Genomic DNA, 27,495 nt, shown 5'->3' with positions numbered 1-27,495 from the left:
ATCTATTTATCCTGATTGTATCTCGTGAGATTTTCTAAATGTCTTGCACTAAATATATTTTCTATTATGCTCAGGCATGAGAGTATTCATATTTTGGAGAAACTAAAGCAATTGGTCTTGTTTATTAAAAGGAAATTAGAAAGAAAGGTAATTATTAAAATGCAGTAATAATTTTGCCCTTCCATATTGCTGGTTATATTCTTAAATTAGTAGTCTGTATTACCATAAGTTTCTTTTAAATTATTTTTTGATTGTTTGTAGTAATTACATTTTTTGTATCAGCTTAAATTGTTTGTTTGCATTACCATAATTTCATAGCTTTAGGAATGAAGGTTGACGTTTGGGTCATTTACTAGTAATAAACTTTTTGATTGTGTTGTTATTCTATGAGACAACAGAGATCTTAAAGGTTTAAGCTCAACCTCAGGGGTAGTGTCTCTATCTCAAACCACTTGCATTCACCCTTAGCTCCTATTATCCCTTTCTTTCCCTTTCCTGAGTCAGGCCATGAGATGATGCATGTACTAGCAATGGGTTGTTCATAGACAAAGTTGATTTGGAATTATCTCTATGGTTGTATGGTTGCCTTTGAACACATGCTTTCTCACTGTTATTTGACCTTGAATGACACATATAATAATGATTTGTTCATAGAAAATGCTGATTCAGAATGATCTCTAAGATTGTATGGTAGCCTTTGAGCACATGCTTTCTCTCTATCCTTTGACCCTACTAGCTTGTACTTTTCTTTCTCAATTATGCCTAGTTATTTGCACCTTAAGTCAAGGCTATAACACCTGGCATAGAAACCCAATCTTGAGTGAGGAATGCTTCTTTGTGAAAGGACCTCTTATGAAAGAAAGAAAACCAAACCAGAAATTGGAAAGTGTTAGCACACTCCAGCGGCGCCATTTACTTTGACCTTAGTGTTCATGGCATGCACATTGAACTTTTTCCTTCATTTGCTCTCTATATGTTCCAATCCTATCAAATTCCCATCAAACCTCTGACACAGAAGGCAGTGATTATAGATTATTGGCGAGAACAACTTTTCTTAATTTTTTTTTTCCTGATTTCCCCTAGGACTGACACAGGAGGCAGTGATTATAGGTTATTGGTGAGAACAGATTTTTTTTCTGACTTTCCCAAGGGACTATCTCATTCCTTTTCTTAACAAGTCCCTGTTGAAGTCAAGATACTTTATTTGAATAACTGGCTTAGGTGGTAGCTTTTCTTTTCAATCATCTCTTCAAAAGAAGTTTGTTTTCAAGCAGTTGAAATTCAGTAAGAGGATTCAACCAAGTAATGAGATTCCTATTTTCAGGGATATTTGATAGTCTGTCCCTGGTTCAATGGAAGCAGCTCTGCCCTTCTCAGCCTTGTCACTCAACTCAGTTGCAAGGACTATGTTTCAAGCAGTTTCCTTGTGAGCCAGTTTCAGTTGTTGTCTTGCCTACAGGCCAATAAGACCTCCTGCGAAAACCTAGAGAAATGCTAGATGAAGTCTTCTTCTTAGAAGTTTTGAATAACCATAGGTGGTAATTTGACTATTAAAGAAGCCTATTGGTTGAACTCTTGGACTGTCATTGGCTAATCAGTGCATTTAACAAATTTGCTTGACTGAGGCATCAATATGGAGTAGCAATTAGTTGGAAAATCTACCAGCGGCATACTGCATGTTGAGTCCATATGCCTATGGTTTTAGAAATGGTCTACAAGACCTCTGTTGTAGCTGCTAGACTGGTCGTTGCTAACTGTTCTGACATTGGGGGGGGGGGGGGGGGGGATACTTTCTTAAGGGAATCATAGAAAAGGATTCCATTCCAACTGTTAGTGACTCATTACAGGAACTGTAACGAGTCCCATACCTTCAATGTTCTTTCATATGAAGCTGCATTGGCCAACCATTGATTCTGGCTGGTAAGCCTTCTGCTGCCGGAAGTCACAATGTACCGTCGTCATTACCATCTATGATGGTTCATTTGGTATCCAAACTTTGTTTAGCAACAGGCAAACAAGTGGGTGATATTGGAGTGAATTAAAAAAGTTTGGGTAAAGGCAAATCTAAGTTTTGACTAGGTAAGCATCCTAAAATAAAAGCAGTTATGAACCTTGTAGAGCATATCCATGGGGGCGACGAGGGGAGATCTCTAATTGTTAGAAACATTCAAAAAGTTTTGGACTTGAATAATTCTTCATCCCCTATGAGATTGGCTTATCCTATGATTCCAAGCCAATAAATTCATTGTGGAATTTTAGAGTTGACAAGAGTCATAGGCAAAGTAATAAGGACTGTGCCATGTAGTTTCATTCAAAACTGATATTGTTTAGTTTTTTATTTAATAGAATCTGTGTTAAGTATACAAGTAATTTTGGAATAGAAGAATTGGATTTTTCAAATTCCACTTTTCTCATTTCCAATACTCGGAACATATAATTATAAACACTCATAAAGTGATCATGGTCTCATCATGTTTTAAAACCGTACGGAATAATCCATGTAGTAAACAGTTAATTATTTTCATTTAGCTAAGGAGAATTCTGATAGAATGGCTCTCTCATTGACATGTTTAGTACTTGTTACATATACATATTCAATTTTTGGACTTGAATAAATTAAATCTTAGATACCTTGAAGTTCATCCATAACAGAAGGTCACTGTTTATTAGTAGCTTATTTGCATAGTTCTTGAAAATACTGATAGAGCTAAGTTGTAATGCAGGACTACATTCAATTGAGCTTCTTTTCTGTACCTGATGGTCCTATTATGGGAAATGGCACCTACAAATCTTCTGTTTTAGTTCCAGGGTAAAGTCTATCTATACTTGTCTTTCACTTTATTCAGATAATGTGAATTGATGTTGGATATGCTTCCAGACAAGATGAAGCCTTTTACATTGGTCCGCCATTAAGGGAGAAGCTTCCTAAGGTACTCTAGAAAGTTTTAAACTTTCCTGTTGGAGTATGTTATCCTAATGTTATTTTTGGTTTGTTTCCTGATGCCTCTCTTTCAGAATTCTTTACCTGGCGTCATGTTACTCGGATCGATATCATATGATTCTGTAAACCTGGAAAATGGTAAAGGTAACCAAACTCAACAGTCACCGATATCTTATAAGATATCTTATCTTATCCCACCGTCTAAGGTGATTTCTGGTGCTTGGTTACCTTGTAATCAATGAGGACTTCTTGGTAGAATTTGTAGCCTCAGATAAGTAGATCTAAATACCTAATAAATTTTGCAGATTGATGAGGAAAAGGGAAAGGAAACAACTGGGGTCACAAAAAGTGTCTCTGAACTCTTAGATGAAGAGGTAAATTAAGCTTAACCCAAATTTCTCCTTCTATACAGTATATATCTAACAATAACGTCACTACACTGCCCCACTGCCCTGTTCTTGAATTCTCTAATGTGTTTTCACATTCATTTCATTAGTTCATGTTTCATTCCATTTATTAGCTTCATTGTGTCTATATTACATTTATGTTTTAGCTCTAAGACATCAAGTTCTGATGTGATGCATTTGCTATAGTCATACTAACAGCTGGTTGATGAATATAAGACTACCAATTTGCCAAGTTCTATAATTTAAATCTCGTAGCTGATCTTTACTGTTTCTTTAATTTTGTGTAAATTGTTAAATTGTGTTTATTGCTGCTCACTAACTTCCAATTTTTTACAGTTAAGAGATAATAAGATAAAGTTTCTTGCGAGCTTAAAGAGAGAGACCGATGAAGAAATATCTGCATGGAGTGCACTCGCTGATTCTCTTAAGGTAGATTCTCTCTCATTTTGTTCTGAGTTCAATCTATTCATTTATATTGTTAGTCCAGTTAGTTTATGTTGGAATCTAACTAAGATTTTCACAAACAGAAAAAAAAACTTCTTGTTAAATAATTTTTTACAAGGAGGAAAAAATAGCCATGCTAGTTTGAACATACGAGTATGGATGTAGGTTTCAATTATATCTCATTATCAACTGGGAACATAGTGTCAAGGAGATTGTCATTGTTATGAAATATTGTTTGTGTGCATAGCATCGGTGCTAAAGTTGATGGAACATATCTATTCCCTATCACGCTCCAAGTTTGTCTTCATGATCATTGGAATGGCATGGAGCTCATAATGTTTGTATGACAATTTCTTCAGTACCTCATGAACATGAAATATCCATACAACCAAAATATAGTTTACAAAATTCAAACTAATAAATACCGCCACATTTACACAATCATGATATAAAAAGCAGTTAAGTTGAACATACAAAATATAAGCAAAACAAAATCATAAAGTCCAACAACATAGTAATGCAACTGAAAAAGATAATATGCAGAAAGCAAGATAATGTACAATGATAGTAAAGTTCACATGTATAAATACTATACTACATAAAATCCAACATGTATAAATAAAATCATCTAACTATTGTCTTCTAAATTCATGCAACTAAATCAGCATAATTTGCACTCACTTATAGGTGCTATCCCTTGTACATTATCATTTTGAGATATGGAGTGGCACCATGTGCACATTCTATATGAATGCAAACTATCTAAGGCAGCCCAAGTTCTTCCTCATCACGATCAATGAACAGTCGAGAGAAAATGACAACATGATTTGCAACAAATTAATCAACTATTAGGTGAAGTTGCATATGAATATCACATGATATGATTCAACATTTAAAACTCGAGTAACCCAACATATAAATCTTCACAAATACTCTACATGCTTGATAACCAATCTGATGTATGAATAAAGAATCTTGTAGAAGCCGACACGAATATACAAGCAAAATATGAAAAAGAGTCAAAAAGGTAATATTAAAGTTTCTCATAAGGATCAACACACTGATCTCATTTAATCCACACTTACCTCTAACCAACCCAATCCAACCTCATGGTTTGACATCCAAGATACAACCATTACACTAGAAAAATTCCATGACAACATACAACATCAAGCCTCCATCTAAACCTTCCACTCTTAATACTCACTACTTATCCTCACTCGAATCTCTGCTTTTAATCTCAAGCAGTATCTTCTCAAAAATCACCCTCAATACACCATGACACCTCCACGATGGTTCACTTCTATTCTACCACTTGGCAACATCAAACTTCCATGATGGTTCACTTGTTCAATCCACCACCGCAACTACTTTGAGGATTTCTTACGAGTCGAAATTCACTTAATCGATTTTGTGACCTCTTATAGTTCCAATCAATTCAAAGGAGAGAGAAGAACCTAAACTGTGATTCATACAAGGTTTAAAATCTCGACTTGTGCCGAGGTTTCGGTCTTGAACCGGAATGATACGGTTTCGGTATCATATTGTGCCATGCCAATATAGTTTCGATATTTTTTACATATAAATATAAATGTATATTAATATTTGATTATTAAAGATATTTTATATTTTGAGATGTTGTATATTTTAATATTTTTGCATAAGATAATGGCTATTAAAATTTTATAAAAACTATTTTATAAAAACTATTTTTAAAAAATAGTAATTCTTAATATTCAAAACTAAATTTAAAATTATAAAAATAATTATAAAATTATTTGAAAATTTTAAATTATTTTTTTAATGTATTTGTAAATTTTTAATTTTAAAAAATAATAATAAATTATCAGAATATAAATGTGATTTAAAAAAAAAAATAGAATTTTTAAATAAAATTTCAAATAGTAATTTTTTTCAGAATATTAATTAATAAAATTTATTTAATTTTTAAATATATTTTTTAAATTATAAATATATTTTTATATTTTATTGGCATAATTTAATTAAGGTTTATAAAATGCCTCTTCGAAATATCACACCCAGTTGGGAAATGTTTGTATTATTTAAATATTGTGTCTTTTTCGCCGAACAGAAACGCAGACGTGCGGTGCGGGAGGCGCCCCACGCTGCGTCCGACGGTGTCGAAGGGGTTCGATGGAGCCGAAGGCGTACGACGACGCTTTCAGTGGCGCCGGAGGCGTCCCGCGATTCGTCTAGTGGCGCCTGCGACGTCATGACTCCGTGGCTTTCGTGATCGAAGGCGCCTCCAAGACTGCTTTTGGCAGCTTTGGAAGAGTCTCGTGACATCTCCGAAGCCTCCCGTACGCCTTCGTCGCCTTTGATAAGCCACATGCTTGTTTAAGTCAAATTGAAATTGTACCTATCCGCCTTGCCTTGCCGCTACCTCCCCTTTTGTTGCGATTCCTTTCGTTCGCGACGAGCGATCCTTTTGTCGCGGAACGCAACGCGATTCGCGATGTGATTCTTCTATCTTCTAAGTTCTATGATCTGTCCGTGACGCACGAAAGGCGTTCGACGATGCTTTCGGTGGCGTCGGAGGCGTCCCGTGACTCGTCTAGTGGCGCCTGCGACGTCATGACTCCGTGACTTTCGTGATTGAAGGCGCCTCCAAGACTGCTTTCGGCAGCTCCGGGGGAGTCTCGTGACATCTCCGAAGCCTCCCGTACGCCTTCGTCGCCTCCGATAAGCCACATGCTCGTTTAGGTCAAATTGAAATTGTACCTATCCGCCTTGCCTTGCCGCTACCTCCCCTTTTGTTGCGATTCCTTTCGTTCGCGACGAGCGATCCTTTTGTCGCGCAACGTAACGCGATTCGCGACGCGATTCTTTTGTCTTCTGAGTTCTGTGATCTGTCTGTGACGCGCGAAATTACCCCGCCTCCTGTGTCGGTTTCGCTCAAGAGGTGGAACGGTAAAATCCGTCCGTGCCGGGCGGCACGGAACGGTATTTTAATTGTTGGATTCATCGATCAAATACCAAAAGCGCTGATATGGTTGGAAGAAAAGCTTTTTCTTGTTACTACAGAAGATCCACCACATGCACTCATAGTTTTCAGAAATGGACAATAATAGGTATAAAATATACTCGAAAACCCCAAAAATTTCAGCAACCACCAAACTTACTCAGTCACTGCACAAAGGAAAAGCAAGGTTGCTGCTCACTCTTGAGTAGGAGATGACTAAATGACTACTGTCATTCAATCACTACACAAAGGGAAAAAGGTTGTTCATGCTCAAAGAGAAAGGGAGCAGCCAAGGCTATTCCTTAGAAGAGGGGAATAGGAGGGATTCCATTATTCCTATTGTATAATTGGAGATGCAGATGCTGGGCAATGACAGTGTTGGGATGAGGGGAGGATGATGAGCAACAGTGCAGGCTGCATGCGGCAGTGGTTTGGCATGGCCTGCATCTGGTAGCAACAAGGGCAACCAGCAAGAGACGATGAGGTTGTATGTGGCCAAGTGGGGGTGTTAAGGGTAGAGCACACAAGAGGGAGAGAAACTAGGGAACCAAAATCTAACCAATTTGAGCCTGAAGTGAGTCCAGTCATAGCCCAAAGCACACCAAATCAAAATTGACCTAATAGATCTCTAAATCAGCCAACCAAACTCTAAATTGAAAACCCAAACTTAGAGCATATACCCTCAAATCAGGCCAAAAATACTAATTGGTTCTGCCATAAATGTATCTAGTTACCCTCAACTAACCCTTTAATATGCTTAGCCTTAATAAAATTCCAACACATGACCTCACTAGTTCGCCGGATCTCGAGAGTGTCAAAGTAGACACTCCTCTATGTGTATCCACACAAGCAAGAGATGGAGAGACCAAACAAAAGGTGTGCTAGCACCTTTTTAGGGTTCGGCCAAGGGAGGAGAGGGAGAGAAGAGAAGAGCTTGAGGAAGAAGATGACTTGAATGAAAAATCAATTCAAGCTTGTAACTCCACAAAAGTGGCCGGCCACCTTCAAGTGAGTGGTTATATACTCTATGGAATTTCAAGAGTCAAAAACTCTTAATCTCCCTCATGAGGTGGTACACCATGAAGTGGTCTTGATGATGTGGCACATCATCATAAGTCCACTTAATGCCAACTCACCAATGAGGTGGCAAATGGTCAAGTCAAACTTGACCCTTCATCTTCTTCTCAAGTCAAGTCAAACTTGATCACTTCTCTCCCTTGGTTGATCTAATCTAACCATTGGTTCAAGTCAATTTTAATTTAATGAATCTCTATTCATTGAATTAAATTAATTAAATGAGTCTAAGTCCAAATTACTCACTTAACACATGAACCAAATTGAGTCCAACTCAATTAGCTCAATTTGGATTACTCTTAATCCAATTGGGTTCATCACATGAGCCTAATCCTTTAGGTTCATCAAATGAACCTAATCTCCATCTAATTGCCCTTTCGTTGGCAATTCTCTTAAATCCATTTAGAAGCATAAGTAATGAGCGGTATCTAGCAACACATCATTACTACCCAAGTTACAAAAATGTTGAGATCCAACATCACCTTGTGACTACTAATTGTGACTCCTCACAATATATGACATTGTCCTTCTATCTTAGACATCTAGATTGATCAATGTGTGTCATCCTCTAATCAATCTAAATCTTGAACTCAGTAGACCCACTCAATCAAATGAGCTCAATATCTCATATCGACTCATTTGGGCATGCACTCGTGGTCTCACTCTATCAAGAATATCGATGTCACTCCCGGGAGGGATAAATCCCATCTACATCACTCACATCCCTCCGCATAATTTGTTACATACCCAAGAATCGCCTTTATAGTCCACCCACTTACGGAAAGTACGTAACTCCTTATGTAGGGAACCATGGTGACTTCAGGTCCAAGGACTAGTAGTCATACTAATAGCCATATGAGAAAGTATATGACACTCATATAACGATCCATGATATTTTCTCATGGCGGGTCATTCAGTATACATTCTCTAATGCATATCCATGTGTCAACTTGATATCTTCATATCCATGACTTGTGAGATCAAGTCATCGAGTTGACCTACATGCTAGTCTCGTCATATTAACATTGTCCCTGAATGTTAATACTTGACTAGGAATGATTAAGAGTAGTGTTCCCTATATCATCTCACTATCGATTCAACCAATCGATTGATATAGGTAAGAACCTTCTACTCAAGGACGCTATTATACTTAGTTATTTGGCACCAATACAAGTAAGTATAATAACCAAAACAAATGCCTTTATTAATATACAAGAATATGATACAACGAGTCCATACAACAATCATCAAATGATTGACTCTAGGGCTCTAACTAACAGTGTACCCCCATCATCATTGCCCATTATTTTCTTCTTATCAATTGCACTATTATCAACACCATTGTCATCTTTTTGGACTGCATCAAATAACAATATCTTAAGGTGATGAAGTCTACTTGCCTCCTTCAAACTCCTCTCTTTGATAGCATTTAGATGATCATCTCTAATCAATAATGCACCCTTTATCCTGTTCTCTATTTCCATTTGCTATTTGTTATATGAACTTCATTGATATCTAACTTGATATTGTTGGAGCTTTATCTTTCACTTTGTCAACATTGTTGAATTATGGATGGTGCTGGGAATTTTGTAATTGAGATTGTGACAGGTTGATCATGAATGTTAGGATGACTTCCATTGAATAAAAAATCATAGTCGTGATCGATCCTTTGGCTCAATATGTAATGGATCAACTTTAACACCCTAAACAAACCCATTATAATGTCATCTAAACGAAGAATCAGGATGATGAGGGAATATTGTGGGGGAGGTAGAGTAGGATAGGAGGTTAAGCAGTGATTTGGTTGGGAAAGTTGCATGCATTCCCAATTACAAGATATGTGATCAGAAGTGTTTGTTCCCTAGAAGGATAACCACAGAGAAATAGCCATACCAAGGTGGAGGAAAAAGGAAAAAGTGTAATTCAATGAGGGATCAGGTTGCACCTCATGTAATATACTCATACAACAGCAACAACCAAGCTTTATCCCACTCACGTAATATACTCATACATGACATTAATAAATTTATCCAATTGGAACTGTACTGCTTATTATATTCTAACAGCCTCCAATATTGTTGCCAATATATATAATATATAAATCATGAATTTTCGATATTTTTTAGGTGTCTTGTACTTGATTTTTTTCCCTAAATCTTGTAGTTTGCTTCACAGTTATTCATCTAATAGGTATACAAATCACAAATCATTATTGGCAAATGCAAGTCTGCTTGTCATCTCACAAAGACAAAGAACTTCATAACTTCAGGAAAAACACACTATAGATTCAAAGAAAATAGCTAGAATAGAAATTTAATGATTAGTCAATTGAGGTTAAAAAAAACAAAATAGGTTAAAATTTGTTCAAATTGGAATGACTTTAAAAAGCTTCACCAATCTAGCCTTCTCATTGATCCCTGCTGACATGGGGAGGATAGAGATAGACTTTGTTGCTTGCATAAATTACTTAGCCTTGCCATAGCTCAAGTGTCACATAGGCTTGGGGAACCCTCATTCACCTTTGTTATTACTCAATTAACTTGACATCTTACCCCATCTCTGTCACTATTGATCGAGAAAGATCAGTGAATTGAGAGATAATACAATAATCTCTCCATCAGCAAAAATGCTAAAACTTAAACTTAAATTCAACACATATATCAGATGTAATTAGGACCTTACTATACTGTATACCATATACTATGAATTTTAAATAATAAATACTTTTATTGAAAAGATACTGTGAAAATTACTGATGGTGTTAGTGAGTAATCTATACTAAACTACCATTTTATTATTAGTTATAATCTATTTTTATTATTCATTAAATTTTATGTAAATAAATGTGACTCATTATTTGTATATTGTGTTATTAGTAATTTAATGTGTAGTGACACAATAATTATCCTTAAGATGTTAGAACATCTTTTTAATCTTGTATATGAAATACTTTTATTATATCTTATTCGTTTTCTTTTAATAAAATTATAACATTCCCAATTTCATCAATCCTACCAATTTTATACTACTGATACTTAAATGTTTGATTATCCAATGCCATTGTTGATACGTATTTTGACAACTGTTGTTTGTTTGCAGTGAATCTTGTCTTCTCATTCCTGCATATGCAAGTTTTAAGGTTGCTATATTTTTGAATGAATACAGACGTTTTTTTCCATATTGTTCTGATGTCAATGTAGATGGAATATCCAAATTATACGCCATTACTTGCAAAGATCTTGGAATGCCTAGTCTCTGGAAACCCTGAACAGGACAAAAGTTGTCATAATAAAAAGGTATGTATATTGTTTATACATTCTGTTATCATGATGTTGTTGTCTTCTATTTTCTAGCCTATTTTTGTATTACTTTTTATGGGGTTCAAGAATTTTTAAAATGAAAGCTAATATGTTTTTGCTATTTTCAGATTATTAATGCTGCTAATGAGGTGATTGATAGCATTGACAAAGAAGAGCTGTTGAAGTTTTTGTCTTTAAAGTCTGATAGTGAGGATGAAGAGGCTGAGGTGATAATTCATTTAAATGTCTGTTAGATAAACTAAGTGACCACTTATTTCCAAATCTAACAGGTATTCTTAAAATTTCTCCTCAAATGGAGTGGAAAGACTAGAGTTAACTAGCCCCTCTCCATTTGCATGAACTTGTAGATTTGTTTCTAAATTTTGCCACACGCTAACTCCTATTTTAATCCCATGTTAGGTTTGATTAACAAACCATGAACCCAGAAGCCCAACCTATGCCTTTTATATTCTTAACAGTATCCATGTTAATGATTCTTGGTAATTCATTTTCTTTGTTAACATACTTGGAAGATCTCATGTTATGCTGCCAATTGGATATATGCATTAAAGAAATAGTTGTGTTTGAGGCATGATTCATTTGCAGCACTGTTTATAATTTACAGTTTGGATTTATGTTGGCATAGCAAACTTAAATTATCATATTTTCATTTGCATGTCTCATATGCTCTCTTTGTGCAATGATCACAAAATTAAATAAGCCAGTGTTGCCTTGGCACATGCCAATCAGAAAACTTTGCACGATACCGAAGTTAGTACATTTAGTCTCTTATAAAATGGAAATTGTATTTCTAGAGATTATTATATTTATAATGCATTAATGGTAAACATTCACTTACTATCTTTTCCATTAATTCTTGCTGATTAAAATTTAGTTTATTTGTGTCTTGAATAAGTCTTGAAAAATACTTATGTCATTTTTGGAATCATCATTTAGAAACTAAAGAAAAAAAGAGAAGTCACTCGGGATCAATTGGCAGAGGCATTATGCCAGAAAGGACTAGCTCTTGCAGATGAAGAGTCATATATGGTAAGGTGTTTTCGCAGTCATCAATTGGTTTATTTACTTAATTAAATATTTTCAACTGGGATCGTCCTCAGTAGTCTTTTTGACAAATTCTATGCTCTTGTCTAGGGGTGGGCTTTGTTGGGGTTAAAAAATCCCTGAACCCTAACTCTAACTTGGTTTTATAAAAAAAAAAATCTAAACCTGAATTTTTTTTAGCTAGGTTGGTGTGAGGTTTCCTTTCTCCCTTTTTTTTGGTTTATATTAATTATTATTTTCTTTTTCCTAGTTGAACATTGCTACCAAATTGTGCCCCGCAAAATCCCTTCGTAATAGTGACTCAATGATTCATCATTCAATCACCCCTCATCTTAGATCAATTCATTGCCATTGATAAAAATTAATATTATCAAACCTTTTTTTTTTAATTTTTCTCATTTTTGAAGATTCTTATATTATTATCCTTTTGTGGCAAAAAGGCGAAGGGGAGCCTTGGCGTAACGGTAAAGTTGTTGCCATGTGACCAAAAGGTCACGGGTTCGAATCCTGGAAACAACTTCTTGCAAAAAGCAGGGTAAGGCTACGTACAATGGATCCTTCCTCGGGACCCCGCATGGCGGGAGCTTCGTGCACCGGGCTGCCCTTTTAACTCCGCTCATGATGGCCGGTCCCAAGTCCGGATAAAGGAGGAGGGTTGCGTTAGGTTGTCAGCCAATGTCAAACTATGACAAATATTCAATGAATGAATTCATTAAACTATTGTGCTAATGCTAGGTTGTTCCCCGGAAGGAACGCGTTGCAGGGTCCGACTGTAACGTCTCAGCAAGGACCGTTACATCTCCAGAACTCGGGTGTAGTGATAAATATGCAAGAGTTCGTGTTACAGGGTCCGACTGTAACGTCTCAGCAAGGACCACTACATCTCCATGAGAATTTGGGTGTAGTGTTAAATAGGCAAGAGTTCTCACACCATAGGTTAGATAAGAACAAATATGATAGAAAAACTAATAATCTAAGATTTGGAACATGGAACATAGGAACTCTCACTGGTAAATCAATGAAGGTAGTAGATATTCTGATTAGGAGAAAAATTAGTATTTTATGTGTACAAGAGACAAAATGGATAGGTGAGAAGGCAAAGATGATAGAGAACTCGGGTTTTAAGTTATGGTACACTGGAAAGAGTAAAGCAAGAAATGGAGTGGGTATTATTGTAGATAGTTTGTTAAAGGATGAAGTTGTAGGAGTAGTTAGAAAAGGAGATAGAATTATAGCCCTTAAGATAATAGTGGCGAAAGAAACTATGAATATAATTAGCGTATATGCACAAGTAGGATTAGATGAAGCTACCAAATCAAGGTTTTGGGAGGATTTAGATGAAATATTACAAAATATTCCACCAAATGAAATGATTTTAATAGGAGGTGATCTAAATGGGCATGTCGGAGTGAAAAATGAGAAATATGAGAAAGTACATGGGAGTTATGGGTTTGGAACGGACATGTACTTAGACGACCAATAAATGCTCCAGTTAGACGATGTGAAACTATGATAAACATGCATATCAAACGAGGAAGAGGAAGACCAAAAAAGATTTGGTTAGCAATAATAAAATAAGATAAAATTTATTTAAATATAGATAATGATATAATAGGAGATAGAGCTCAATGGCGTAAAAGGATTCATACAACTGACCTCACCTAGTGGGAAAAGGCTTGGTTGTTGTTGTTGTTGTTGTTGTATTGTGGCAAAAAGGCGAATACGCTCGCCCCCAGCGCCCCCGCCAATCCGTCCCAATGCCAACACGGAGGAGGTAAATCACGGGCGGCTACTAGCCTTTGGAATAGTGACTAGCACATAAGGGAGGTATTTATCTCGGCTTTGCTGAGATTCGAACCTCAGACCTCATTGTGGTAACACCTTATGCGCTAGCCACTAGACCCATCCGAGGGGACTTATATTATTATCCTTATGATTCTATCTAGTGTTGATAAATTTTAAAATGATTGTTGATATCACGATATTGATGACTTTTATCTAGAACCAAAAATTATTGTTGATACTTCAATTTTGATTTATATCTAGAACCCAAAATCATTGTTGATTAATATAACATTTCCTATAAGTGGATTTGCAATTTTACATATAAAATTCTATCTACCTTTTATTAAATTTATTAAAGGATAATTTGCAAGTATTATTTTCAGTAATTTTAGTATTAGTATTACTATTATTATCTAATATTTAAATTTAGCATCTTCTAATTAATTAGTGTACGAGTAACTAAACCTATAATGAACTCTTAATGGGATTCATTTATTGCTGCACAATTCTCTTGACCCCGTCCTCTCCAAGATCCAAGCCCCAATTCTAGTCTGAGCCAAGCTACTATAGTCAGGCCGAGGCTAATCAAATGACATCAACCTCAGGATAAGCCCATACTCATACTCATCCAGCTACTACTCACATTGGGTGATGTGAACCTTATTGATAAAAATGACAGACTATCATTATCAGTTGTGTCCTAACCATGGCAATTACAAACTCAAGCAATTGAAAGTTGAAGCGACTCTTAGTAGCTCACTACAACATGGAGATGAGCAGATGGCTAAGCCCAAAAAACATAACTCTCTGAGTAATCAAATGCTCATTTTTCCCAATAGTTGCATTTATAAAATCATGAAATGACAATCTAGAAGTTGTACTATGTTCCATTTTCCACCAATTTTTATGTACACTGGATTCTAATGATATTTATCTACCATAATGTCTACTACTTTTTTGATATTTAACTTTTCCAGTATATCAAATTTTGAAACATGCATCACCTATTCTGCTAATGCTCTTTCTGATCACTTTTTTTTGAAAGCATATTATATTTTCTTAACCATCATATCTGCATAGTTTAATCCTTTTCATGATGGTGTTTATATGTTTCAAGTTATTAACCTTTTCCTAAACCGTGGAATAACTGATTGAATGGTATGTATACAATTTGTTGTCATATCCCTATTTTGTTTATTTTAAATTTGGTGGATTAAGATATGTTCTTTTCTTTGTTGATTATTGTTCCTATATCTATGTATTTTCTTGAAACTCCATTTCTTTTTCAAATTGTTGCTTTGAATTCCTAAAACATAGCTGAAAGCGTTCTATACTTTGCTGACTGTCTAGGTTGAGCAGCCTAACACATCCGATGTTACTAGTGATATACCAGATCTTTTTGAAGAAACATTTAAAGAACTAAAGAAGTGGGTGGATGTTAAGTCTATAAAATACTGCATGCTTTTGGTTGTACGGGAGAGGCGCTGTGGAAGATATGGAACCGCTTTAAAGGTTTTTTTTGTTATTTATTCTCAGTTATTTTACACAAACGTGTCCAACATAAATGTCATGTATAATTGTCATATATATATAATGAGGCTGATAATATGCTACACAAAGATTTAAGTTCTTGGCTTTAAGCAATATGCTCTAATGTATAGGATAAGAGAATATCTTTAAATGACGAAGAAACAAAAGTATTTTTAACACAACTTCTCTGTTCAGAAGCGTTTGGTTGGTTAAGTATCATATGAGGATTATAGATTCACTGGAACTTGAATCTCAATGAAGAAAAACCATGCTTTGAATTTAAAATTTGGAACTGTTGATTTATAAGCTTACTTGTGATTGCAGGAAATGCTTTGACATGAAAGGCCAAATAGTTATATCCATCATCTAATTGTACTTTAAGATTTTGCTTTGTGATTCCAAAAAATTTTCTTGATAAATTCGGGCCACTACGTGGCCAGGACATATATTATCGAACACTATAAACTTGCAATGACTGTTCTGTTAGTTAAAATTAACATTTTTTTTCATGAACTATTGAGGACCGAGCTTGGTAATTGAAGAACCTGACATGAATTTCATACTTAATTTTCAGCATTTGAATGACATGATTGAGGCTGAGGGAGAACCAGCAAAGAAGAAGCAATATGAATTGAAACTTCAATTACTTGATCAGATTGGATGGACTCATGTGGCTTCCTATGAGAGAGAATGGATGCATGTCCGTTTTCCTGCCACCTTGCCTCTTTTTTGATTTTAGTTCACATTTGATGATTTACTTCAATTACTTGATCTTATTGTTCGCACTAATAAGCTTGTGTGTCACATGACTCCACTAATGGTGTATTTTGTTCATCAAATGAATGGGGAAAAAAATAGTTATTCTTTGATGAAGTTCCTAACTAATCAGTTTTACCCGATTGACTTTTGTCTGAACTAGCTCAATAGGTTTGGTTGACCTAATTACCCAATCTATGTTGACTTTTTTTTTACTTCACTTAATCGTTCTTCAAAAACAAATATTAAAATAAATAATAATAATAATAATAATAATAATAATAATAATAAAGTAAGTGATTCCCATATCGAGGAAGCAACTGAAGATTTGATTGTATCAAATGTTTTCTCGTTGACAAAGCCATACTTTTAACAGCCATCGATTTGCACAAGAAGAAATTCGCCTTAGTAAAACACAAAATCTTCTATTTATTTTTCTTGGAGCTTTGATCAGTTGCGCGGCCATGGAAAAGCAGGAACCTCGGCCATGGTATTCGCAGGAGAGTGAAATTTAGGATGGTTCTGTACACAGACACAGCTTGCCTCTCAGGTACGCCACTGCACCCTGTTCTATCTGTTCCCACCATGTCCGCCTCTACCTGCCCAACATAAATAAACAATTCACAGACTATAATCCAGTGATAAAATCTACTCAAATAAGTGAAATAATCTTGTACCGATGCATACTTACATTTGAAATGAACTTTAGCCCAACCTTCACCTCGCCCTTGTATGTTCCATCTCTCAGCACCACGTTGTATGGAGCTGGCTTTAGCTCTATCTGACCTTTTTGGTTTCCTTCCTTGAGAACACCTCTCAAGTAAACTCTACACCATAACTGAGTTAGCCATAACCCAAACTTATGCAGTTTTAATAGTAATCATAGCAGAAATTTTAACAATTAGCACAAATGACATGAACTATTACGTCGCTTCGCCAGCAAAGTGATCCTCATGGAACTTGTCCTTCTCCATGATACTCAACCTCAGCTTGGTAACGTCTTTCCATTCTGAAGGTGATAACTTAAATACGAATTTCTCGTTCCACCAAACTTTTTTATCTCCTTCTGTAACAGCAGAAGGAAAAAGAGGAATTAAAAGCACAGATCTCGCATATGATTGTTTTAAAACAGGCTTCAGTTACCTTGTGTGATTTTGCTAGTGAAAACTTCGCTGCCATAGCATAGAATCACATAGTATTTCGATGAACCTGCACATTCAAAATGCTAGATCACATTGCTTGCATGCGAGTCGTATTATCGATTTCTTTTTCAGCTGTTCGAGGACAGGAGAGTGAACCTAGTATGTGAGCATGTTTAAGGTCTTCGGAACTGACCAAAAGAACTTCTAAAACACCACCTTTCATCTCAATGATCAAATGAACAGCAGAATGTGCAGAAGAAGCCTGGAAGAGATCTTTCTTGACCAAGCATTGTTAAGCCGTGAAGGTATGGTAGCTGAAACAATTTATAGTGGAAAAAGGGGAGTTTCAAGCACAGATTTTCAGAAAGAGTTACTAATCCATTGTGAGTTTCAAGTTTGAGAATGCTGATCAGTTACATGACGTCCATTAGAACATCAGGTCAATTCCATGAAGTCAATTTTGATTTTTATGAATAGTAAATTCAAATAATACATTTAAAATTTGGAAGTTTAAATTAATATTACAATGGCAAAAATTATTGTACTGCAAAAAAGAAAAAAAAAAAATCTCCCGGACAACCCTCCATGACTGTCCCACATCATTAGGAGAGAGTAAATCAGGAAATCAAAGTAAACTATCACATGAGAGAGAGGATATTTCGTTGACTTCGTCACTAAGAGGCCCCACGTGGCAAAGGGGCACAGGCATCGCCTCCCTCATCTCCTCACGTGTGTGAGACACTGCATCCCTTCTTCTGACGTTCTCTCCCCTTTGTCTAAGGTTTTCTTTCTCTCCTTTTCGAGACAGCGAGAGTCGCCACTACCGAGCCTTGACCCCCATTGTCGAGCTTGCCTGCATTGCCATCTCCTCTCCAACGCGACGCCGCTACACTGACAAGAGCTAAGACGGTGCCCCCTCTTTCCCGAACGCAAGCTCTGCCCCCCTCCGACGCCACTTCCTTTCGGCACCTCGGCCTTATGCCGCGACACACCCTCTCCTCCTTGTGTCGCGGTGTCGGCGTTGCTGGAACAAGCCGAGGACATCCGACCGATCGACACCCTCGCCTTCAGATTCGACTAGCCATCACTCTCGCCTTCAGATCCGACCAACTGGTAGCTGCTATCTCCGAGCCCTCGACGTCACCTTCTTCTTCTCGTACCACCACAACCACCACCGGATCTCCTCCTAGACCTCCGAGAAGTGCCGGAGATCATCTTTCTCATACCACCAGCTCCTCGTCATCGGCACAGCCGCTCTTGCAACTCTCTTCCCTCTAATCCTCGCTATCGTATGCCCCTGACATCGATCCAGCACAAATTAACCGTCATGGTGCTTTGCCTCCACTGGCCTGCAAATCCAGCATTCCATTTGCTTCACATATCTTGATATGATCAGTTTACTTGACTCTAGGGTTCTAACTCCCCGGTTGGATACTTAAGGAGCCTAGCTCCTCGATCGGATACTCCATGGGCCCAACTCCCTGGTTGGATACTCTCGGGGCTCAACTCTCTGATCGGATATTTAGTTTATGTCCGATCGACCCTGTTGTTTGGATATTCAGTTGAATATTCGATTGGGCCTGCTGTTCGAATGTTCTGGCTCATCTCCACTTCGATCTGACACCTCTCCCAAGCTTAGATACTCAGATGCTTTAGTACATGCATTGGAATAACATGTGGAACAGTATGGTGGACGTAGCATGATCCCACGAGATCTTCTATAGTACCAAATATGATTGATGTGACCTTCTAAAATAGTAATGTGACATCTCCCATATGAGATATGACATTCTATTAGAAGCGTATCATCCCCTCTAACAGCCGCCGATGTGATATCTTCCTCTTTCAAGTTATAAAAAGCCTCACCCTCGCGAACCAAGGTAGTGCTCGTCTACAGAGATACATATTACTTTATTGCATTGTTCATCTTCTTCAATTCCATCGGCAGGGATCTGACTTGAGCATTGGAGTGGATGGTCAGGGTACCCCTCGTTGTCCCTCTAATGCTCCGTTTCCATTTTCCTATCTTCTAGTAGCCTTGCAAGAACAGTTGATCAGGGATTTTCTTACACTTCAACTCCATGTTCTTGGCTTTTTCTTGGGGGTCTAGCAATTCAATCAACCTAGAAGATAGCATACCCTTTTCTTCCTCCTGGTCATGGTAACTTACTATCAGCAATAGCTTACTGGTGGTCTAGCTTTTGATGATTTAAAATAGCATCAAGTTTGACACCATCTGTGGGAATGTATACCTAGTCTTGAATGTGAAAAAGGATGACGCTAAAAAACTCTTAGTCACCACCATGACCCTGGAGGACTTCGACAAACGCGACACTACCATCGTACAGGAGTAAGAAATCAGAATTTCGTAGACATCATTCTCGTTCAATCCTTAGTCGGCATAGGAGCTTGGTTTTTCATTATTATATTCTCCCCTAAACTCCACAGGTTTTCAGGAGTCAGGAGTTGGGAGATTGTGTTATTCATTCTCTCAGTAAATTTTCTCCTCGACTCCAATGATACTTAGGAGTCACAGGATTGAGTTTATCACTTATCTCCAGCGAGGATTGATATTCTATTCTCTCCCTAACTGCGGGGGTATTTGGGAGTCGAGAGATTGAGTTATTCATTCTCTCAACAGATTCTCTCATTGACTTCGTGGATACTTGGGAGTTGCAGGATTGAGTTTATCACTTATCTCTAGTGAGGATCGCTATTTTATTCTCTCCCCTACTCATTGACTTCGTGGATACTTGGATATATTATGTCCAGCTAGCATCGCTGCATCGGTATTCTACTCTCTCCTTAACTTCGCGATGATCTAGGAGTTGAGGGATTGAGTTAAAGTCACCTCAAAATTGTGCATTAGGTTTGAGTCCATATAGTTATATCATTCTATATGAATTGTTACTCTTCACATTTCTCATTAGACACATAGATAATAGCCTTACGATAGATTTGGATTGCCTTACGACAGAAAAAGAGACCAGGAGTGCCTTACGATAGGCAAAGAGATCAGGGATGTTTTACGATAGGCAATGAGACTAGGAGTGCCTTACGACATGTAACGAGGCCGGAAATGCCTTTCACGGGCAATGAGATTATGACTGCACTCTTGACAATGACATTATAGCTGTTCACTTGGCATTAACATTATAGTCGTTCGCTCGACACTGACATTATAGCCGCTCACTTGGCACTGACATCACAGTCACTCATTCGGCATTGACATCATAGCCGCTCCCTCGGCACTACCCCCACAGTCACTCACTCGACACTTACAACACAGCTGCTTGCTTGGCACTACCCTCACAACTGCCCGCACGACATCAACACATCCATTTGCTCGATACTTACAACATAATCACTCGCTCAACATTACCCTCACAACCACTCGCTCGGCATCAACACAGCCACTCGATTGATATCGACACAGCCACTAACTTGGCACTTACAACACAACCACTTGCTCGACACCACCCTCATAGCAGCTCTCTCAGCATCGACACAGTCGCTTGTTTGGCATCACTACGGCAGCTTGCTCAATATCACTATGGCCGCTGACTTGGCACCACTAATGTAGCTCGCTCGACACCACTACAGTCGCTCGCTCAGCATCCTTATTGCTCCCTCCGACGCCTAGGGCTTTGCTCCCTTTGGCGTCACGGGCTTTACTCCCTCTGGCTCCCACGAGCTCTGCTCCCTCCGACTCTTAGGGCTTTGTTCCCTCTAATCCCTAGGGCTCTACTCCCTCTAACGCCATGGGCTCTGCTCCCTCATACTCTAGGAATTTGCTCCCTTCAACTCCAAGGCTTTGCTCTCTCATACTGCTAGGGCTTTGCTCACTCTGACTCCAGTGCTTTGCTCCCTCCGGCTCCCATGGGTTGCTCCCTTCGGCTCCCATGGGCTCTGCTCCTACCGACCTATAGGCTCATCTCCTGCCCAACCCATGGCTTTGCTCCCGCTCGATCCATGGGCTTATCTTCCATCGACCAATGGGCTCTACTCCCGCTCAACCCTTGGGATTTGCTATTCTTCCTCGACTTCTCAATTAAAGGGTTGCCTTATGATAGGCTCATTGATTCTTACTTGACTTCTCAGTTGGAAGTCATTAGCCTTATGGCAGGCTTGACGATCTTTCCTTGACCCCTTAGTCGGGAGTGATTCAGCCTTACAATAGGCATAGTCTAGTCACTCATGTCTTCTTTGACTAGATTTGAATTAGAGGCTTGTGATGTGGATATAGCTAAGCGACCCCACCTGACAAAGGAGGGCATAGGCACTGCCTCTATCATCTCCTCACACGTGCGAGCAACGCCGCCTCCCTTCTTCTAACACTCTCCCCTTTTTTCTGAGGATTTCTCTCTCTCCTTTTTGAGATTGTGACAGTCACCGTTGTTGAGTCCTGGCCCCTATTGTTGACCTTATGGCTCTTGTCGCCGACCTTGCCCGCATCACCATCTTCCTTCTCCTCCCCACACGATGTCGTTGCACCGGCAACAGCTAAGACACTGCCCCCTCTTTCCCGAACATGAGCTCCACCCCCTTTTGCGCCCCTTCCTTCCGACACCTCTGGCTCACTCTACCACACACTCTCTCCTCCTCAGGTTGCGACACTGGCGTTGCTTGAACAAGCCGAGGTCATCTAGGGGTGTAAATGAACCAAGCCACTCATAAACTATTCGGGTCTCGGTTCAAAAAAAAAGTTTATTTGAGTTCGTTCAATTAAGTCAACAAGCTGAGCTTCAGCTTGATTTCAAGCTCCAAAACATTATCAAGCTCGAGTTTAACCGTATTTGGTTTGTGAGCTTATGAACATGTTCATTTAAAGACCCGCGAATGTGTTTGTTAAGGGGCTCATGAACATGTTATATATATATATATATATATATATATATATATATATATATATATATATATATATATATATATATATATAAATAAATAAATAAATAAATAATAAATATGATGTCACAGCGGGGGCTGGCAAGAGGGGTGAATTGCCTAAAAAAAATACCTTCTTGATCCTTTAACTCAGGTTAGTAGCACACTTATAAAAAGAAATTTGACAAAAAAAAAATTAAATAAAAGACACAAAGGAATTATTTGGTTACAACTTAGGTGGATGTTAATCCAAAGCAAAAGAAAGCGTTGAAAAGATCTCTTTCGTGTAGGCAGAGAAGCCTATTACATCTGTTAAAAGTTAATAAATGTGCTAGGAAATGAGTATTAGAGTTTTTCTATATTTTTTAGCTCTAGGGGTCTTTTTATAGCTCCTGAAAAATCATATCCGTGGGCGGAAGACGCCTCCAACAAGCTGGAAGGGGCCTCCAGTAAGGTGCCAAAGGATAAAGCTTTATCCTTTGGCAACGACTAATCTTTGCTTGGTCGAGCCCTATGGAAGACACCTCCGGCCCTATGGAAGGCGCCTTCGTACTATTCATTGAAGGCGCCTTCCAGCCATGGAGGGCGCTTTCCACAGGGAAGGTGCGGAGACACGCGGAGGCACCTTCAACTCCCTTTAAAGGCGACTCCAGTAGTATTTCCATAATTCTTTTTTCTTTTCTGCTACTTCGATTATTTGGGTGATTGCGACCATCCGAGATATGGCTCACCCGAACTCATTTTCCAGCCTTCTCTTGGAGCAGACTTCTGTTCCGGCTTCTCGTCCCTCGGAAAGTCGTACACGTCCTTCTCGTCCATCAGTGTACTCTTCCACAACACTTTGTCCCTCGAATGCACCGAACCCGTCGATTCCCTTCCCGTGCCATCATTCTCGTTAGTTGCGTTTTCCGTTCGACTTCTTGTATTTTTAAGCTCTTGCATACTTATACACAAGGATCAAATACAACACGACCTAACTTAATCTGGTTGATCACATCAAAACCACTATGGGATTCCAACAATCTCTCCGTTTTTTATGTGTATCAACCCAAGTTCAAGTTAGGGTAAAAAAATTGCATAATAACTTGAGTAGAAATTTTTTTTGCAATACCAAAGTGAATAAAAACACTAAGTCTAACTTCCCCTTAACTTGTACCTATTTCTCCCCCTTTGATCACATCAAAAAATAATGTACTAAAAAATATTTAATAAGATAAAAAAAATCTAAGGAAAACTGTAAAAATATTGAAAAAATATAACTCTTTTCTAACAACTCTAAAACAATTGAGTTCTTATTATATTTTTGACAAATATTGAAAGTATTATTCAATTAATATCAACATGTTTATCAGTTTATCAATTAAACATTTATTTCAATAATTGGCTTCTAGGCTGTGGCAAGACACTAGACCTTCTTGGTTATTGGAACAACAACACTTTCTAGACAAAAGTCTCTTAAAGAAATTAAACATTTAATTTCCTTTTCTGACATTTTAACCCTTTTGAAAATTAAAGGAATTTTAGACTAAGCATAATTTTGAAACCCAATATGGGTTCCTATCTACTGGATTAATTAAAAATTTGGGGGGTACATACCTTCTAAGGATTTTTCTAAGTTGTCCCTGGTGTTTTTTAATGCACCAGTTTAGCCTACCATAATTTCTAATTTTTTATTTTTGAAAATTTCTTAGTTTCAAACATACATGTTCTTTTTCCAAATTTTTTATTTGTATTTTTAATTTATCATTTTCTAATTTTAAATTGTCAAACAAATCTAAGGGGTATGTCTTTGCTAAGTCTAATTTTAACTTAGCATTTTTTTTAAAATTTTATTAAATCTTTGGAAAGTATCTTAATAAAATTAAAAGACTGTTTGGGAGATAGTGTACGTACCTCATTTACCTCATGTTCTGATGCTCCTACTTCATCACAACTTTCTTATAATGATCCTTCCCCTTCATCAATGCTCATTTCTGAGTTGCTTTCATTTTCTTCTTGATGGTCGGCCAGTAGGGCTAGTCCAGAGAAGGCATCGATCTCAGACTCAGAGGATGATGATTCATTCCATATGACCTTCAAGTTCTTGTGCTTTGGTCTATTGCCCTTCTTTTTCTCCTTCTTCTTTAGTTTAGGGCATTTATCTTTGATGTGCCCTTCCCCTTGGTAGTTATAGCATTGGACCAATCGGATACTCCGAAAGTACTTATTTGCCTGTGACTTATTAAATTTATTAGATTTAATGTATTTACTAATTTTTCCTTACCATTAGAGCCACTTAGTCTTCATCAATTGACTCTTCGGAGTTTGGATCGTCTGTTCTTGCCTTTAGGGCAATATTTTGACTCGGTCCTTTTCTTTGTCCTACACACCGAGATTCGTGTAATTCGAAAGTGGAGAAAAGATTTTATAAAGCACTCACCTCGAAATCTTTGGAGATATAGTAGGAGTCTACTATAGATGTTTATTTTGGTGTTCTCAAGAACGCATTTAAAGCATACCTTAGAGTGTCCTGATTGGTTACTGTTTTTTCGAGATTTGTTAGACCAGTGATTAGCTCCTTGATTTTTCCGTGTAGTTGAGCAACCGATTTACCTTCTTCCATTCAGAGATTGCTGATTTTGTTCCGGAGTATATCCCGTTTTGCGAGTTTGGCTTCGAACGTACCTTAGTGTGGTTCCAGGAACTTCTCCCAAAGTTCCTTTGCTGATTCGTAGGCGCCAATTCTGTTGACTTCTTGCGGAGGTAGCACGCTTAGTAGATGAAATTTGGCTCGTCCATTTGCCACGAAATCCGCTTGCTCCTTTTTGGTCAATTGATACTCCTCTTTGTCTTTCGGTGCTACAAATCCATATTTTAATATTAACAATAACTCAAAATCGGGTTTAAAAAATACCTCTATGCATTTTTTCCATGATGCAAATTCTCCCTCAAATTTTAGTGGATAGATTATCGGTCTGACCATCTTTTCAGTGCTTCAGTCGATGGTTAGTCCTTCTGAGATGATTGAGCTTTTATACCACTTGTTGGCGCAGCAAAGCCGACAAGAGGGGGTGAATTGGCAAAAAAAATAAAATACTTTCTCGATCTTTCAACTCAGATTAGTAGCACACTTATAAAAGGAAAACTGACAAAAAAAATACACAAAGGAATGACTTAGTTACAACCTAGGTGATTGTTAATCCAAGACAAAAGAAAACACTGAAAAGATCTCCTTCGTATAGACGGAGAAGCCTATTACACTCGTTAAAAGTTCAAAAATATACTAGGAAATGGATACTAGAGTTTTTTTATATTTCCTAGCTTCATGGGTCTTTTTATAGCTCCTGAAAAATCCTATCCATGGATGGAAGACGCCTCCAACAGGCTAGAAGATGCCTCTAATGAGACACCAAAGGATAAAGTGTTATCCTTTGGCAACGGCTAATCTTTGCTTGGTCAAAGGCGCCTTCCATAGGACTGGAAGACGCCTTCGTAGTATTCATCAAAGGCGCATTCCAGCCATGGAAAGCGCCTTCCACAGTGAAGGTATGGAGGCCCCTTTAGCTCCCTTTGAAGGCGCCTCCAGCAGTATTTCCAACATTCTTTTTTATCTTCTGTTGCTCTGATTGCTTGGGTGATCACGACCATCTGGGATAGGACTCACCCGAACTCATTTTTCGGCTTTCTCCTCGAGCAGGCTTCCTCTCCGGCTTCTCGTCCCTCGGAACGTCGCGCACGTCCTTCTCGTCCACAAGTGTACTCTTCCGCAGCACTTTGTCCCTCGGATGCACCAAGCCCATCGGCTCCCTTCCCGTGTCATCCTTCTCGCTAGCTGCGTCTTCTGCTCGACTTCTTGTGTTCCTAAGCTCCTGTACACTTAAACACAAGAATCAAACATAATCGGACCTAACTTAACTTGGTTGATCACATCAAAATCACCATGGAATTCCAACAAAATATAATAATAGATTATTAATTATTATAGCTAATTATCTTAAATGAGCTTGGACTAAGCTCGTTTAATTTTTAAATGAGCATTTTTTCAATCGAGCTCAAGCCGAGCTCGAACTATTTAATTTTATTACGAGTCAAACTCGAACTTAAGAACTAAAGCTCAAATTGAACTCGAGCCAAGTTCAAGCTTAGGGATAACAAACCAAGCCCGAGCTCAAGCCACTTATTGTTCAACTTGACTCGATTCAATTACACCCCTAAGGACATCTGACTGATGCCTATAGCTTCATATTTGATCGACCTGTGCTCTGTCTTTAAATCTGACTAACTGATAGCCGCCATCTCCTAGCCCCCGACGCCACCTTCTCCCTCTCACACCACCATAGCCCACTGCCAGATCTCCTCCTATACCTCCGAGCAGTGCTAGAGCTCCCCTTTCTCATACCACCAACTCCTCATCACCGACATAGCTGCCCCTGTGACTCTGTTCCCTTTAATCCATACTGTCATACATCTTTGACACCGATTCAGAACAAATTCGCGCCATCAGAGTATGCATCTCCCCCAGGCCAGATCTCGTTGTCATCGCCACCTCCTGTAACCACTACATTTGGGTCGCCTGAGCTGCATCCAGCAGCTGAGCCTTCGCAGATGTGCCCCTTGATGTCCTACTCCGCCTCCCGGAGCCCTCTGGCTTTTAAGCCTCTACTGTTAATTGTGCCTCTGAGCCCTCATTGTCATACCCTCGTGGTGCTTTGCCTCCACTGACTTGCAAATCCAACGTTCCATTTGGCTTCACAGATCCTGATCCGGTCATCCCACCCGACTCTAGGGGTCCAACTCCCCAATCGTATACTTCAAGGGCTAGCTCATCGATTCGATACATCAGGGATCTAGCTCCTTGATCAGATACTTCAGGGGTCCAACTCCCTGATCGGATACTTCAGGGGATCAGCTCTTCGACCTAATATTCAATTATGTTTCATCGGTAATGTCGTTCGGATGCTCCAGATCTCCTCCACTCCGACCTAACACGCCTCCTAGGCCAGATACTCAAATGCTCTAGTATGTGCATTGACATGACACGTGGAGCAATATGGTGGATATAGGGTGATCCAACGAGATCTTCTACCATACCAGATATGATTGATGTGACTTTCTAATACAACGATGAGACATCTTCTATATCGGGATAGAACATTCTATCAAAAGCGCACCAATCTCTCTGACAACCGCAGATGTGACATCTTCC

The 27,495-nt window shown here is 38.3% G+C and overlaps 1 protein-coding gene across 2 annotated transcripts in view; it reads left to right on the top strand.

Moving 5' to 3' along the window:
* The window catches only part of LOC122014734 (tripeptidyl-peptidase 2-like), a 76,430-nt gene extending 60,021 nt beyond the window's left edge, over window positions 1-16,409 (top strand). Inside the window, exons 24-34 of one of the 2 annotated variants that reach the window (XM_042571124.1) lie at window positions 75-147; window positions 2,724-2,809; window positions 2,879-2,930; window positions 3,016-3,147; window positions 3,247-3,315; window positions 3,685-3,777; window positions 11,050-11,145; window positions 11,277-11,375; window positions 12,106-12,198; window positions 15,349-15,510; window positions 16,103-16,409. In XM_042571124.1, coding sequence (XP_042427058.1) covers window positions 75-147; window positions 2,724-2,809; window positions 2,879-2,930; window positions 3,016-3,147; window positions 3,247-3,315; window positions 3,685-3,777; window positions 11,050-11,145; window positions 11,277-11,375; window positions 12,106-12,198; window positions 15,349-15,510; window positions 16,103-16,261 — 1,114 coding nt within the window. In that variant the 3' untranslated portion in view covers window positions 16,262-16,409. The remainder of the gene's footprint in view (window positions 1-74; window positions 148-2,723; window positions 2,810-2,878; window positions 2,931-3,015; window positions 3,148-3,246; window positions 3,316-3,684; window positions 3,778-11,049; window positions 11,146-11,276; window positions 11,376-12,105; window positions 12,199-15,348; window positions 15,511-16,102) is intronic. The other variant, XM_042571125.1, reaches the window with a different exon arrangement.
* The last annotated feature ends 11,086 nt before the right edge of the window (window positions 16,410-27,495 follow it).

The sequence above is a fragment of the Zingiber officinale genome, chromosome 8B, assembly GCF_018446385.1.
Source record: "Zingiber officinale cultivar Zhangliang chromosome 8B, Zo_v1.1, whole genome shotgun sequence".
Lineage (NCBI taxonomy): Eukaryota > Viridiplantae > Streptophyta > Magnoliopsida > Zingiberales > Zingiberaceae > Zingiber > Zingiber officinale.
The sequence above is the reverse complement of the archived record's forward strand: the minus strand, read 5'-3'. Positions and strand labels throughout refer to the sequence as shown.